This window comes from Squalius cephalus (genome assembly GCF_949319135.1).
Source record: "Squalius cephalus genome assembly, chromosome: 19".
NCBI lineage: Eukaryota > Metazoa > Chordata > Actinopteri > Cypriniformes > Leuciscidae > Squalius > Squalius cephalus.
Window position 1 is genome coordinate 3,699,789 of NC_137140.1, and position 17,890 is coordinate 3,717,678.

At 36.1% G+C, this 17,890-nt stretch overlaps 1 protein-coding gene across 2 annotated transcripts in view; it reads left to right on the plus strand.

The window, feature by feature from the left end:
* Positions 1-17,890, plus strand: part of lrrc45 (leucine rich repeat containing 45) — a 55,452-nt gene that overhangs the window by 28,568 nt on the left and 8,994 nt on the right. Inside the window, exons 1-10 of one of the 2 annotated variants that reach the window (XM_079851052.1) lie at positions 5,473-5,587; positions 6,645-6,899; positions 9,685-9,746; positions 11,176-11,246; positions 11,712-11,890; positions 13,152-13,280; positions 16,325-16,437; positions 16,516-16,574; positions 16,662-16,739; positions 17,369-17,504. In XM_079851052.1, coding sequence (XP_079707178.1) covers positions 6,668-6,899; positions 9,685-9,746; positions 11,176-11,246; positions 11,712-11,890; positions 13,152-13,280; positions 16,325-16,437; positions 16,516-16,574; positions 16,662-16,739; positions 17,369-17,504 — 1,059 coding nt within the window. In that variant the 5' untranslated portion in view covers positions 5,473-5,587; positions 6,645-6,667. Of the gene's footprint in view, positions 1-5,472; positions 5,588-6,644; positions 6,900-9,684; positions 9,747-11,175; positions 11,247-11,711; positions 11,891-13,151; positions 13,281-16,324; positions 16,438-16,515; positions 16,575-16,661; positions 16,740-17,368; positions 17,505-17,890 lie in introns of those variants that run through there. The other variant, XM_079851051.1, reaches the window with a different exon arrangement.

The following is a 17,890-nucleotide window of genomic DNA, read 5'->3' on the forward strand; positions in this document are numbered from 1 at the left end:
ACCTGACAAGAGATCAGAAACCATTCCTCCTTACAGAATCTCTCCATCCTGTTCTCCGTTATAAGATTTCTAGCAGAGGCTGTCAGGTTTAGATTTTTTATCTGTTGGTATTTGATCGAATCCGTGATGCCATGAATCTGAGGAAGATGTCCAGGACCTTTGGCAGAAAATTAGGCCCACAGCATTAAAGAGCAGAGTATTTCATTTTACACATGGGGTACTTTTTTTTTATCCCTGTATGAACCAAACCCATCTTAAGAGTTTTCTGCCAAAAAAGCTAATGTTTTTGTTTCATCTGACCATAGAACATTTGAAAAGTAACTGACACTACTGGAACTTCAAACGGGATGGGTTCTATGGTCAGATGAAACAAAAACATTCAAAAACAAAAGCCTCATTACCAATAAATGCCAGGTCCCAAGCTCCCAAGCAAAAGTAGGCTATACAATAGATAACTGATTTTATTTTAAAACCTTACCTGTAGAAAACAAAGACACAGCAAGGAAATGTCTAATCTGTTCACAAAAAGATATTTCTTTTAAATCTCATCTTAATTTTTAAGATATCTCATCTAAAACGTTTAAGATAATAACTTTTAAACATGTCACGTCATGCAGAAAGCACCAATCAAAACCCTCATGGCGAGCAGCGTGCATCTGAAGTGCTTAAAGGAGGAAATAATAATACATCATTTATCATCTTTAATATATCGACCTAATTTTATCTGTTCAATAACATTAAAAATTAACATTGGTTGCCATTAAATCACTGGTTTGAACGCCGATATTTCATGCATGTCTAATTTAGGATTTATTTGATTTATTCTATTTTAACACCTTGTGTTTGGAAAAAAAAAATATTACAGCAGGCATGAATGTCTGTGTTAGTAGTAATATGCCATATCACTGACTGATCACTGAAAAAAATAAGACTATTTACTGTTGAGTGCTGCTGGGTAGTTCCTCCTTATAGACCTTCCATAAATCCTTATGTCGTTTCAAGGTATCCATACCTAATAAAAGCAAGAGATACACAGTTTAAAGCAGTTTGTTTTGCACACAATTTTAAACGTTCTGAAACAACACACGTCTTTACTATATGGGCCATTCTACAGAATTGGTGCAAACTGCTGTCCCTCATCCAAAAAACACATTCGAAAAGCATTTAATTATTAAAATCTTAGATGTTTACTAAGATCCTTCAATTATCTATTGAAACCCACAATAATATTTAAGATATCAGTAAGCTTTATATATATAAAATCATAATTTATGGGCTACTTTCAATTAGGAGGTGGCTGTCCCAAACCCTAACCCCTAAATTGCAACTTGTGAAAATGATATTGAAAAATATTTTGCAAATTTTTCCATTCTTGTTTTTAAAAAAAAAACTTTTTTTTTTTTACAAATGAAGTTAACATTTTTTTTTTTATATATATTTTATTTTTAAATCATGAAACTTTATCTAAAAAAAGCATGTCCTGCATTATCATGTCACTACCAAAACAGTGAATGTTGTAGTCCATTGGCTGAGACTGATTTTAACCACACCCCTACATTTTTGATCAGGAAATATTCCTGTGTCCCTCTCTCTCATGTGCTATATGGTGAGTAGATTGATCCCATCTTTTGAGATAAATGTGTTCTAAAGTCTAAAAATCTGTGTGTAACTTTAAAGGGACTGTGTGTAGGAATTTCTCCCATCTAGTGGTGAAATTGTATTTTGCATTCAAACGAATAATGCTCTCCAGCGCCTCACTTTTTCAAATGCGCGTTGCATCTACGGTAGCCGTTATGTACCAAAAAGCTATGACAGGATGTCTTATAATAGCACTTCGAGTTTTCCTTCGGGTGAACAGGTTTGTTATTTAAAACAAACTGAAACTTGAAACAATGAAAAAAAAAAAAAATGTTACAGTATGATTTACTGACTGTGAAAAACATTAACTATGGTAATTAGTAGTAATGCCTTCTTTACTCGTTATATTTTTTGAAGTACGTGCATTGTTAGATATCATCATCATCAGAGCCTTCTCTAACGTTACTTTACTCAATAGCTGCTATTCATCAAAGAGCCTGTTTAACTTTTAACTATAAATGTTCTACTGTCTATATAATAAAGTACACAACCAAGCAATGAAAAAAAAAAGCTTGTAATTAAGACCGTAACATTGTCGAGAAGAAAGCAGGCAACTTCAGCGTCTCTTTTGAATGCTTTCTCCTGCATTAGCTATCCCGACATTAACCCTTGTTTTTGTAATCTCCGGTCACGTTTCCTTTTACGGTCTATTTTGGACTTTTTCGACGACGAGGACTCCTTATCCTGTGACTCAGCGTATGTATGAATGAACGGTGCATAAATAACCGTGCAGTGCAGCCTTTTAAACTTGCCGCGGCAGTGACAAGCGCCTCTCACTGCTCTGCTCCGTTCAGTCACGTGACACTGGTTCTGAACGAAAACGCGTTGTGGAAACGTGTTGGCCTAGTACTTTTTGTCCCTCTCTGCTATTATAGTTTTTCAAGATGGCGGAACTACATGGAAGCCTCAGTGGACCCATAGATATCATATCTATGCGTCGACCTACCCGTCCCATGTATATAAAGATAATAAATTCTTCGTTTACGATGATTAGTCTGATCATTGGCATAGGTATTTGTACACCATTGAGGGTATATTTATTAATAAAAATATTGATTTTAGATCATAAAATACCTAAAAAGCTACACATAGTCCCTTTAAGGAATGTCACTACCAAACTCATTTTTTCTGCTATTGAGAAAACTTTTTTTGATGTTATTCCATAAAATTTAGTTGTTATATGTGTTCAACTGTTCTGACCAGTGATTGCTAACCATGTGCTGATTAGCATCTTCGAGCTAGGCTTAAAAGTATCTAAAATTGTCACTACCGAAACAGTCACAACCGAAACATGTCTTGAAGTTTCGGTTGTGACATTATTGTTTTGGTAGTGACAAAAAGGAACACATAATCCTTTATTTGGAGGAATAAACTACATTTTAGTACAGTTATGCAAATAATTACTACTGTAGTATGTTTTAGTATGCAAGATTCTGTTAAAATTCTGTAATGTGATGAGGTTACAATTACGTAAGGTTGTAGTCCATGATACTAGCTTAGGTGTAAGGTTGTTGTCAGTAATGTTAATTTCTATGATTAACTTGACAGGGAGAATGACATAAAACACCAACATGCCTAAATAAAATAGAAAAACTACAACAGAGAGAATACAAACAAAGGTTGAGGGAAGACCCAGTGAAGTACGAGGAATACTTAAGGAAAGAAAGAGAAATAAGAAACGAAGGGAAGAAGGAAAGTTGAAGAGTATCTGTGAGGGAGCAAAGACATATCAGAAAAGACAGGATGATGGTGAAAAGACAAAAAGAGGTGGAGACATTTTGCCGGGCTTCCACACCACCTAGCACTTCCAGTGAGGGTGATCACTGATCAGACACCAGTACACACACACACACACACACACACACACACACACACACACAGTTCAGTGGTTCTGGAGATTTATCTGAATGACTCATAAACAAAATGTTGAAAATGTGAAAATAAAACAAAGTGGTTCTGAAACAGTCTACATTGTAAGTTGTTGTTTTTTTTTAGGAAGAAAAATCTATGAGCATACCTCTTCTCACTTGCACCTCAAGACCCAAAGTATAGAATAGCTCTAGGTGTTCTTATAAGATATTTACTGTCAGATGTGTGTCTGCTATATGTACTGACTGCATATGTGCATCATAGTTATTTATTTATATTAACATAAAATGTGGACAGTCTGATTCAGCCATGGCAAACTAAGTATTGTGGTCACTAAAACATTACTGTCACTACCAAAAATGTGCAGTCACTACCGTAACATGGTATGTTTTGTCAAAAATAAAGTATATTGAATTATCAACTAAGATTTTATGATAGTGTTTGGTTCAGTGCATATTCAAACTAATGAATCCTTAACTTTGAAATCAGTACGATAAACTTTATGCCTTCTACAAAGAAAGATTGGGTTCAAAATACAACAAATCTCATAAATTACACTTAAAATATTATTAAAATTATAATCTTTATTGATTTAACCTGTAAAAATATTTTTTAAAAATAGAAAAAATATATATTTATAAGGTAGATGTAAACAAAATCTTAATAGGTCATTATAAGCCTTCTTAATAAATTATTTAATATTGTGTTTCGGTAGTGACAAATTTGGGGAGAAGGAAAATTTTCCAGCATTTTCTGAAAATACAATATGAGAATTAACTGCACAATTACTAAAAAAGCGTACCTTGGATATTATACAATTTGCATACATGCAAAATTTGTGAAAAAAATAAAATAAAAATCAAGATGTTTCCAACTGACTTTGCACCAATTCTGTAGAATGGCCCATATATATATATACCACGTGACTGAAAGTATATCCCGGTATGAATAAGTAAATAAAAATAATTAGCAAAACTAAACAATTGCACTTTCAACAATTACATTTTCAGAAATCACATACATATGCTCAAAATTTGTATAAAATGCTAAATAATAAGAGTATTAACTAAAAGCATAAACAGAGGCCTAAAATAACATTTGAAAAGTTGTAACTAGCCTACTATATACAGTAAAGTATATTTACAGTTTGTGAAAACATTTTTTAAATACAATTAGAAAATATTACAAATATTTGTTAAAAATAGTCATACATTTGTTTTAATAATGTTTTGATCTGTGCTATTTTCAGTAGTTTAATATTTTTATTAGTGTGTTTTTATAAAGTGTTAAACCATCTAAGATCAGTTTGACCCACAAACATTATAATAATAAGAAATCATAAAGCTGTCAGAATTCAGAAAACTGGTCAACTTAATCATATCGATTAGCCATATTTTGACACCGGGACTAATTTAGCCAGCAAACAGCTTGGGATGTCTTTATCACAATCACAGCTGTACAAAGATACAATGATGAATATTTTTATATCATTTCGGCAGCTCATTCTGTTTTGTTCAGTTGATAAATGCTTTGTTTTACTTTGATTTACTCTTTGTGGTGAGGTTAAGCTATATCGTTTAAAAACGGTTATCTTTTTCATGTAGGCTACTAAGCTACATGCAAATTGTTGAAAATATTGAAAAACGACAATAAAAATACACGCAATAAAAGTTGCCTCAACCCTGCCTCACACAATAAAAAGTACAATAAAATATGATGAATGAAGGAACATCTTCAGTCAGCCTAACTGTCAACAAAGATCTTACAACTACATCTGAAAAACAAACAAAACGTTTTACTTTTGTCAAACAACGTTTAATATAGACACTTGTTAGATTATCTTTTCTCCATTTGTGATACACTGAAATCGTGCTAAATTGCCTTACTACTTGAAATTTACCTCAATATTTCACTCATCTAAAACTACATTTCCCACAATTCTGCAGTTTCAAACCGGAAGTCGTTTCTCTTCCTGGATACTTTAAACTGTCAAACGAAACAATAGTGAAGATAAGAGGCTGAACAACATCTGCTGCCACAACCCTGAATAAAGTAATGGATTTTATCGGCAGAAAGAAAGGTTAGTTGTCATTTTATGACTCTTCAACTCATGTAAACCGATTGTTGCGCGTTAATTATTTTTGCACGTATGCAGCAGCAAGACTCGATTGTAAATAAATGCAAACAACGTATGTCTGCTTGAAGATGTTTATTTTATTTCTTTAACCCTCTTATCACAAACGGGAAATAAATTATAATATATTAATTCCCTTTTTGTGTCTAATAAGCATGTTTTTTTTGGGAGAAGAGATTAGTAAATATTCCAGTACTTTGTAGTAACTGTTAACTTAGCTAACTTACTTCTCTTTTTTTAACCGTCTTGAATTTGTTGTCATAAATAATAATAATAATTAAAAAAACTCTGTCACACTTTACATGAACTGTCTTTAACTGCTATGTACTAAGATTTAAATGAATCATTTTATACAATTCACTTACTGTGTATATACAAGTTTTTACATTGCACTTATATTTAAAATATATATTTAACTTACCTGCATGTAATTAGATCTATAATAACACTTTTGACCTTCCCTTACCCCTTAACCCACCCTTAAACCTACCAATACCACCAAACCTGTCCCTAACCTTACCTGTATCCCAAAAGTGTTTTGAAATACAACATGAACACAAGAAGTACATTGTACCTAACATTACTGATGTACATACTGTATATGAAGAGTTCAGATGCAAAAACCTCTAAGTGCCATCTGAAATTTTCTTCTAGAATGATCATTTTTATCAAGCTTGTATATTTAAGTTCAGTAATTTCACTTTAATGACAATTAACAGGTAATTTTCATTGCCATTAAAGTGAAATTACTGAACTTAAATATACAAGCTTGATAAAAATGATCATTGTAGAAGAAAATTTCAGATGGCACTTAGAGGTTTTTGCATCTGAACTCTTCATATATAAAGTGTGACCTAAAACTCAATGCCATATAAAGAGGACAGTCATATAGAGTTAATGAACCAGGCAGAGACAGTTTAAAATCCAAATGGAAGGAGATTGTAATTAATTTTGATGACGCTTTCCATTTCAATAACATTCTCTCCTTTTCTTTTCTCCACAGCCCAGTGAGAGGTGACGGAGGTCATGGAGGACTTCAGGAGGTCGTACCTGAGGCTGTGTAAGGAGGGAGGAATAGACACTCAGGAATCAGTGCTGGCTCAGCTGAACGACTCGAGGACAGTGACGGGCCTCTGCCGACTGGACCTGAGCGGGCAGAGCCTCAGCGTGGACACCTGCGGCGTGCTGGGAAGAGCCCTGCAGAACGACACGCTCTTCACTGAGATCATCCTCAGCGACTGCATGCTCAGCGAGGAAGGTAACTCGCAGAAAAATCCTGACAATCCAAAAAAGGAAAATAAGAAATTTTATACTGCATAAAGCATAAAAAAGTTAGTTTGTAGGACTGGGGTTTTTTTTTGTTGTTGTTGCATTGTGACTATTTTTATTTAAATTAATTTTATGGCAATTGTAAAAAAAAAAAAAAAAAACTGTTAAGTAAGATCTGCATAAATTACAGGCAGTGCAAAAAAATTTACATTATTTACAAATATTATGGAGATTAGAATTTATGGGTCACAATACAAAATAAATTAATACAAATAATTATAAATCTAACAATATATATGATACATAAATGCACTTTATAAGATAATGCAAAATGTAATGGGCCGTATTCACAAAGCATTTTATCTTACCACTAGGAGTACTCCTAAATCGCACTAAAAGATTTTAGAAGTTATTAAAAGTTATTCACAACGCCTTTCAGACCTACTCTTAGTAAAGAAAAATGACAACTCCTAAACTAAGAGTGAGTCTTCGTTGCTATGGATGACGTCATTACTCATGCACGAGCTTGACTGAAGTGACCACCTTGATTGGCTGATGATTGTAACGCGGGAATGATTCCTAACCCCTCCCCTACGATGATGAGTGACAGGTGACAGGTCTGAGAATGCGTGCGCTACACAAGTAGTGCGAAGGACGGAAGATGATGAATAACTGAATAAATAGCCTAAATGAATAAAGAGTAAGGCAAAACAAATAGCCTAGTAGCCTAATGAAACATATGGATTGATGCAATATCTTTGCAACATTATTGAATTAATCTGTCACTATATGCCTCTGCCTACGTTTGCAAAGAGAAGAACATTTTAATTTGATTCACAATGATACGTTACAATTAGTTTACATGCAATGAGTAGCCTAGTTTTGGTTGTTGTTGGTGGCGTTATTGCATCCCTAGTTATGCCTACAATGCAGAATTGTTCCCTCGCGATTGGAAGCTCCTGTAGCGCCGCATACGCATTTCTAAACATCGCAGCGTGAAATGCCACAAAAAGCGATTTGTGAAGGTCTTAGTGAGTTAGGAGTCCTCTCGACTTCTTTTAAGCTGTCCCAGGCTTAGGTGCTACTTTTAGGGCTAAAATGCTTCGTGAATTACTCTTAGTCAAAAAAATGAGGAGTCCTAAAGTTACGAGTGACACGCCCATTATTTTTAGGAGTTGCTCCTAAATTCGCCAGTTAGGAGCTACTTTTAGCCTTAAAATTCTTTGTGAATACGGCCCCTGGACTTGTTCTTGGCCAGTTTTGTGAGATTTACTCAAAATCTGAAAACATAGCATGGATCTTTTATGCCCGGTACACATTGTATGATTTTGGGCTGTCTCAGATGAAAGATGACGAATCGTGGCGGTTTCTGTGGTCGTGGCTCCTGAACGGTGGTCGTACAGTGAGAAGAGTTTCAAAGACGGCCATTATCACGGTCTTATGACCAAAGATAGCCTGTGATAATATTCAGACAGTGTCAGAACTTTATCATGATCATCTCACAGTGTGTTTGCTGCTATGACCTACGTCTGCTGACGAGCCAATAAAAATGCAACATGAAATGGCGTATTGATCAACGTGACATGATGCTAAAACTTAAAACTACTCCTCAAGCTCCAGTTGCAATATTGTCATGCCACTTGGCCTCTTTTCCCAGCCACGACCGCGTCCATATTCTCCTCTTTTTCCAGCGCACATAAAATCACAATTGCCAAAATGTGATTGATCTTGCTTTATTTGTTCACCACACACACATGCTGATGACGTTTTATTCTGCTATACTAACTTGCGTCGTAGCCTAAGATTCAATAGGTGTCATCATCGTACAGTTTGCATACATGTACCCAAGTTAATTAGATCCGTGTCATACAGTGTGATTTATTTGTAATGATCTTATAGGATTGCTGAAGTCGCACCGTCTGTAGCAGGCATTAGATGAAGGCATAATTATTACACTGATGTTTGCATGAGCCGATTAAGTTATTACAAAAATCCTGTTGTATTGCTTTAGACTTGTTACTTTTTAAAGTGACCCTATTATGGCATTTTAAAGGTTTCTAATTAGTGCTGTCAAATCAATTAATCGTGATTAATCACCTCTAACATAAACGTTTTTGTTAATATTGTATGCGTGTGTGTGTATATATTATAATTATTATATTTGTATACACACATCAACTATTATGCAATTATGCAAATTTTGTTTTGAAATCCTAATTTTGTTTTGGAGTCTCCTACAAAAGGTTTTACAAGCATCAAAGATCATTAAAACGCTTTATTTTCTCATAATACATATTGCAGAATCAGCTCTTTTCTCTCAGTGTGTGAAATGGTTTGATAAAGGATCCGGTCTCTCTAAACACCTTCTTTCTGAGAGCTTGCTCTGCTCTGATTGGTCAGATGGCCCAGTCTGTTGTGATTGGTCGACCGCTTACATCGCGTGTCAGAAACGGAACGTGTGTGTGCAAACCTACGTTGGTTTGTAACAGGAAGTAAGGCTAGAATGACTCGGTTCAGAATCGGTTCATTATTTTGTGGGACAATAATTGTATTTTTCATGCGCTTTGATCTTTGAAACTTTGCAGACCTTTTACCTTCACAAACAGCTATATTACACAGTGCATGAAAGGGAATATTAAATAGAGCATTTTAACTTACTCCTTTTTAAACAATGATTTCCATATCTAGAAAGCAAAGAAATAGCATATGAAAGAAAACAGCTTTTTGAATGAGTTAACACTCAAGACCACTCACACTCTTCCCTTCATCTACAGGTGCCAAGCTGCTCCTCAACGGGCTTTGCTCCAACACCACAGTGAAAGTTTTGGACCTGAAGGTGAATTTAAATAGAGCTGGTAAGTCCCGCCCCTTCCGCTAACCCCACTGGACCTCTAGGTTGAAAAATCGTCAATGCAAGTGAATGGGAGAAAATAATTATTTTCTGGTCCCGTTTGAATTTTGCCATGAATGTGAACATATGTTGTCTGTGAATTTTTAATATAATGTTTCATGTAAAGAATGCTACAATTTAGCTGGTAGAAGTTTGATACGGTTAGACTTTGTGTGAGAGCACTTTGTGGACTACAACTCTTCGCTGCTTTCGACGCGTTTGATACGGGAATCTGAAGAAAGAACAGCCCATTTGGTTTGAATGGTGACATTTGGGTACAAAACACACAGGCATCTCGATCTGTCTCCATAGATTATCGCAGCATTAGCACCGTGATTTGACAAGTGGAGGGAAAATGTGTTATGGGGTGATGTCACATAGTCTTTCTCGTCATGTCTTTTCCACAACTGCTAGCCGAAGAATCGTACAATATACTGTCAAACTCGTAACATGAAACATTATATAAAAAAATCACATACAACATATGTTCACATTCATGGCACAATTCAAACGGGATCAGAAAATAATTATTTTCTCCCATTCACTTGCATTGACGATTTTTCAATCTAGAGGTCCACTTGGGGTTTTACGGATGGGCGGGACTTACCAGCTCTATTATGCATTAATATATGTACATATTTTACTGGTCTGTCTCTTGCTTTTAAAGGGGTGGTTGATAATGATTTCACTTTTCTAACTTTAGTTAGTGTGTAATGTTGCTGTTTGAGCATAAACAACATCTGCAAAGTTACAACGCTCAAAGTTCAAAGCAAACGGAGATATTTGCTTTTAAAGAAATAGCTTTTTAAGGACTACAACAAACGGCTGGTAGAGACTACACCACATTCCTCCCGGGGTAGTGACATCACCAACCCTGGAATTTACATAAACCCCGCCCCCGGAACACGATTTATAGATCATCAAGACAGAATATGCTAATCAATGACTCGAAGATAACTACACATAAGCTACATAAGTTCATCAACTAACCATTCAGAAATGTCCTGTTGCTTCTACATGTTGTCACTTCTTCTTGAGTCTCTCCATCATTGTCTGAATCCGATTTGAACATAAAAGGCTAAAAGTTTTTTAAATGTTCAAGCTGTTGTAGCTCCGCCCCCTGTGCCGGGAGCAGCAGCTCATTTGCGTTTAAAGGAACAGACACGAAACGGTGCGTTTTTGCTCACCGTCAAAAATGTACAACTTTAACATGCAATATAAAAATATCTGAGGGGTATTTAGAGCTAAAACTTCACATACACACTCTGGGGACATCAGAGACTTATTTTACATCTTGTGAAAAGGGCATTATACCACCCCTTTAAATGTATACTTAGCCTGTAATGCATTTCCTAAAAACATACTTTCTCTTCAGGGCAACAACATGAGAGGAACAGGAGCTGAGGCTTTGGGCCAGTTATTAGTGAGGAACAAGACGCTGCGCAGGTGAGGGATTTTTAATACTTGTTTCTAACCTATAATGGATTGATTTGTTCAAACGATTGTCTTTCCTATTTTCCTCCACATGAAGAAAGAGACTGAGAGTTTCTAAACCGTGTATGTGTCTTAATTTGATCACCCATATGTATATTATCTAACATTTAAAATTAAAAGAAAGAGCCTTTCACAAGAATTTTTCATCAAGTGAAAAGTGTTTTTATTTATTTTACTTTTAATCCAATGGCAATATTTTTATTTGAAATATATATAATATATTTAAAAAATAATAATAACTTGTGCTAATGGGGACAATTTTGATTCAGTAACAAAAATGACCACGTCATAGCATAACAGTTAATATTAGTCTAAAACTTTTACTTTGTTTGCCACCATCTCCAAAAAATCTTTTAGGATTTAGTTCTGTTGGAAATATGGTAAAATATCAAATGATTGTTTCTGTTTTGCTTGGAGACTTGTGCTGGAGTGGAATGCTCTGGGAATGTGGGAGGAAGGATTTTCCATATTTTGTGAAGGTCTGGCCTCCAACACCTCTCTCACCCAGCTCGACCTGCGCAACAATCAGATGAACCACCAGGGGGCCGCGGAGCTGTGTGTGGCCCTCAAGAGGAACAGCACTCTGCAAGAGCTGGGTGAGCCAAACCAGCACATTACACACTCACTGTTGTCTCTCAGCAAGCACTGTGTGTTGTTGTGCTGTTGTTGTCCCACTTCTCTGAGACTGATGAAATGTAAATGTTTAGCAAGATGCCAGTCGCTCTTTTTTAAACCTTATTGTGCTATTGCATCTGCATGGTGGTGTGTAATATTTTTCAGTCTTTGGCTTATTGTCTGTACGCACATCTTTATTAATAAATCTGACTAATCATTTAAATATATTTAATATGCTCTTTATGAATCTTTAAAAAAAAAAAAAATCAGTAACTTATATGTCCTATTGATGGCTCAATACACTACCTTTGGGTCTGTAAGATTTTTTAAATTTTTTTAAAGGAAGTCTCTTCTGCTCACCAAGGCTACATTTATTTGAAAAATACAATAAAAACAGTAATATTGTGAAATATTATTACAGCTAAAATAACTATTTTCTATTTGAATAAATTGTAAACTGTAATTTATTCTTGTGATCAAAGCTGAATTTTCAGCATCATTACTCCAGTCTTCAGTGTCACATGATCCTTCAGAAATCATCCTAATATGATGATTTGATGCTCAATAAACATTTCTTCTTATTATTATTATCAATGTTGAAAACAGTTGTGCTGCTTCATATTTTTATGGAAACTCTGATTCATTTTCATGATTCTTTAATGAATAGAAAGATCAAAAAAGCAGCATTTTATTTGAAATAGAAATATTTATAACATCATACATGTATGTAATTAATTCATTACAACCTTTGTAGTAAAACTTAATTATCATAGATCTAAACATTTAAAGTCCATGATGTCATTTGTGCAGACATGAAAAAAAGCCTGAAAATATCACGGAATTTTTAAAGGATGATTTCTGACCTGGAAACTATAATGTAAAATGATTACATTTTAAAAAAGTCTTGAAAAGCATGTTCATTTTTCTATTGATGCTCAGCCCTGCAATAATTATTGTGTTGAACAGTGGCTCTCAACCAGGGGCCTCAAGATGACTTAAAAGTATTTCAAATAACCATGAAAATAAGCTAAAACAACTTTTTATAATGAATAATATACATATTTCTAGTTATGCCAAGCTCTAAAATGTATTTATCATGTAGAAATTGTGAATGAGGAGGGCCTTCAAATAAACAATGAAATCAAAAGGTTGGGATCCACTGGTGTAGAAATGGTTCCTTTTGAGTGCAGTCTCTATAAAACTATTGTTCAAAATCATAAGTCGAGTCTGATGTGTTTGCAGATGTCCGATGGAACAACATGGGGCTGCTGGGAGGCCGATCTCTGCTGGAGGCAATGCAGCAGAACCGCACACTGCTCAAACTGGAGATGGCTGGAAACAACATTCCCAGTGACACGCTCAGAGCCATCGGTGAGGCTGATTCGCAACCGCAGATGTTACACACGTTTAAGGCAAGACTCTACAGGTGAATAGGGTAGATCTCACCATACTTTCCCTGGGTTAGGACCGAAAAACCCAGGTCCTAATTTTTCCGACCGAAAAAATCAAGTCCAGGCCTAAATGTTTTGACTAAAGTTCACACTATGAGCTTTAATACTAAGTACCTCAAACTATGTCCTAAGTACACTCACAAGAAAAAAAGGTTCAATGTTCTATTTTGAAATTTTTAATGACCTTTTATCATTTTTTCTTTATCGTTTAAAGGGGTGGTTGATTATGATTTCACTTTTCTAACTTTAGTTAGTGTGTAATGTTGCTGTTTGAGCATAAACAACATCTGCAAAGTTACGACGCTCAAAGGGAGATATTTGCTTTTAAAGAAATCACTTTTTAAGGACTACAACAAAAGGCTGGTAGAGACTACACCACATTCCTCCCGGGTTAGTGACATCATGAACCCTAAAATTTACATAAACCCCGCCCCCGGAACACGAGTTATAGATTATCGTGACAGAATATGCTAATCAATGACTAGTCAAGTCAAGTCAAGTCAAGTCATCTTCATTTATATAGCGCTTTTAACAATGTAGATTGTTTCAAAGCAGCTTTACAGAGATAAACGTATAATTTAAGGTAACAGAGATTGTTTTGGCTTTATAGCGGTTCTTTAATAAAGTTATTTTACAGCTAAAGTTAGTTTTGATTGATTCGCTTCCGTCGCAACGATCATTTGTTATTAAATTAGGGGCTGCCAAGAAGACACCATTCTCTCTACACAGACTTTAAATGCGATCCTGTGAGAAACGCTGATGGCGCTCACGTGCACATTAATAATTGGTTCTATAGTTAGGTGCGTTTGAATATATGTGCGCAGGTTTGGAATTCCCTACAAACCAAGCCTAAACAAATTACTGGTGTTTCCTTATCAATTCGGGGTAGATACGCAAATTGAGTTTTCCCGACGACGCTTTATCTGTAGAGTGGTAAAGGGATCCTCCATAGGGAGAGACTAGTCGGCACTTCAGCACTGCGTTGTCATCGGGTCCAGGCGAAGGTCCTTCGTCAGATCTGGATACGGCCCGGATCCGGCAGGCTGTGGGAAAACCTCGGGATAAACAAAGACACTAAAATTAGCGTAGATGCCATTCTTCTTATGATGTAACGAGTACATCAGGATTTATGGAAGGTGTTCCCGGTTCCGGCTGACCTAATCTATGCAGCCTAACATTAAATTATAGAAGTCTAAAATGTGTTATGTGAATGCTAGGTCAAAGAGATGTGTCTTTAATCTAGCTTTGAACTGACAGAGTGTGTCTGCTTCCCAGACAATGGTAGGAAGATTGTTCCAAAGTTTTGGTGCTAAATAGGAAAAGGATCTACCGAAGATAACCGAAGACTAGAAGATAACTACACATCAGCTACATAAATTCATCAACTAACCATTCAGAAATGTCCTGTTTGAGTCTCTCCATCTTTCTGACTCTGGTTTGAGCATAAAAGGCTAAAAGTTTTTGAAATTTTCAGTGCATGTCTGTGTGAGGTAAAAGGACACAAACTCTTGAGGCTCCGCCCTCTGTGCCACAGGCAGCAGCTCATTTGCATTTAAAGGAACAGACACAAAACGGTGCGTTTTTGCTCACCCTCAAAAAGTGATAATATTAACATGCTATATAAAAATATCTGTGGGGTATTTTGAGCTAAAACTTCACATACACACTCTGGGTACATCAGAGACTTATTTTACCTCTTGTGTAAAGGGCATTATACCACCCCTTTAAGACGATTGTTTTGTATTATAAGGTTTTTGAAATGTTAAGGCAATAATATTTTTACATACATTTCCAGAACAGAAATCTGAACACTGGATAAAGCTGGATTCAAAATTCTTGTTTCATTTTGTTGACATATTCAAGGATTTTGGATCTCTTTTTTTATCATTGCATAAATCAGAAAATACTGTCAACAGCCAGAAAAAAATGAATTTTCAGCATGATTTTAGGAATAAAGTATTATATAAATGAACAAACTCCTCTGCAAAAACATTCAGAATATAGATTGGCATAAAACTGTAAAATGCTTTTGACAGATATGTATTGTAATTGATATTTACAGACACACAACACTTAAATGTTTACTTTGGATGTTTTCTACTAGTCTGAAAGAAGATGTTATGGAAGCAAAATAGCCCAAAATCTCAAAACTGACCAGTGGCTGAGAAACAATGGTTTTACCTGTAGTGTCTTGCTGTAAAGGTGCAGTACTGAGTACCGATTTCTGAGAAACCTTGTTGATATTTGAAATCTTCGTGAAAAATAATGCAAAAATGACGAACGAACAACAAGGAAGAACAAAAACTGAACATACAGTACACAAGAATATATACAAGCAAGAAAGAGTTGGTTGTTAGTCACCAACATCTCCAGACAAGCAATGACACTCAACACTGTCCTGTTACTATAGCTTATATTACAACAACAGCAGATCTTGATTCTGTGAAACACAGCAAAACCAGTGTACTCGTGCATGGAGCAGAAACAACACAATCTCTGCGTCTGTTTTCAGGCCTTCACGCTTGGGCCTCTCCAGCACTGGAAAGCTTTTCTAATATTAACTCTGGTCCTAAAGCTCTTGCCTGATCACAGCCCTTTCTTTTTCCAGTGATATTCCTCTGAGCTTTTCTCTTTTGTAATGTCTCTCAGCCATCTCTCTTTCTACAGTCTTTTTTTCAAATCTCCCTCTTGCTTGCTCTCTCTCTCTCCTCCCTCATCATGAGTGGACACGCCCCCTACTGCTGATTGGCTACAAGTGTGTGTTGTGGTGCGCTGTCCAATCCGCTTTCAACAGCATTTCTCAGAAATCACTTACTGCAACTTTAATACAAAGATTTTTTATAAGAACAAATCTTGTGTCTTTACACAGAATTTTGAGCAGACAGAGAGCCGCTTTAGAGCAACATTAACATGGCTGTGTAAAGATGCCTTCAATTTGTGTACACTTCTTATTCTTATTCCCAGAACAGTCCATGAATCACAATGCAGACAGGCAGTCCACACTTCGAGACAGCCGGAGCAAGACTCAAGTGCTCAGCAAAGAGATCCAGCTCCTAAAGGAGGAGAAGGGCCGACAGGTGAGGGTGGCTGGGATTATTCGCTTAAACTGTGGATGGATTGACAACTAACAGCCCTTCTCTCCATGTGGCCTGAAGTTTCTTAGTCTCATGGATACCATTGAAAGACAGAAAGACGAGATGGGAAGAAGCAGCAGGTTAGTGTTACTAAGTTGAACCAAACCTGCTTTTTGGGTGATTAAATGATCGAATAATGACAGCATGTGGTTTTGGATTTCTTGCAGAAACTCATCAATACGTCTAGGGCAGTTAAAAGAAGCACTGAGTGAGCAGAAATCATCCGTGAATTCTCTCACAGCCAAGTAGGCATCCACACATGTTCTACGTTAAAGGGATATTTCACCGCTGGAAAGATGAATGTGTATTTAAATTGGGTCATTTATGTAGTAGAAATGTGAAATTATTGTAGAAGTTGGTGCCTTCTAGACTGAGAAAGCCAGAAAATGTATTTTTGGCTCATGTGGATGAAAGACAACAACTCCCAGAATGCACTTGCTTTGCTGCCCTACGAGGCCACTCCCAAGCCACGCCTACCGGTTACAGAGGGCAGTGTCGGGAGAAATTATACAACTAGGCTACTAGTCGACTGGAAACTGAAAAGACGGTGTTTTATGGTGAGATCCCCCTATGGGCGGGTTGAAGACATGCGGGACGAGCTCCTCCTACTGGCTGGAGTCTCTCGCCTCTGGACAAAAAAGCCTCATGACACTAAATGATGATTTTTGCGTCATCTGAGGTTTTTTTCCAGACACACAATACAGAAATCTCTCGTCTCAGGGGGACATGAGGGAGGAAAGCACGGTCACTCGAAAATACTACCGGGTTTCTACTGACACAAAGCTTAATGCTAATCGGTGAAGTATCCCTTTAAGTTGTTTTTTGTACTTTGGGATGTTTCAGGAAGCTGAAGTGTGTTTGTTTTGTTGTTCAGACTGCAGATGACGGAGGCCGCTCTTGCTCTGTCGGAGCAGAAGACTCATGACCTGGGTGAGCTGCTGAATCGAGTTAAAATGGAGAAAACCGAGCTCAGAGACAGACAGTCCAGAGAGATCAAGAAAGAGCAGGAGGTATTCAGAAACACCCAGTGCACTATTTTTGATTATTTCCTTTAGTCCTTAATCCTCTGATGAATGCGTTATTAAATCACACGCACAAAAAATACATTTTAATATTTTAGTTTAATGTAACCGATTAATATAAGAAGATTGGTGGTTCATTTATTACATATATTTTTATCATATATTATTATACACATATACACTACCGTTCAAAAGTTTTGGTGGCAGTAATGTACAACCTATTTTAAATGTATTATTTATATCTATAGAAATGTTTCTTTATATCTATAGAAATGTTTCTTGAGCAGCAAATATGTTTGGAAAAGTATGGAATTTGATTTGAATAATTTCCAGACCTGGATAAGCATGGAAATAAAATTATGTTTACACCCTAT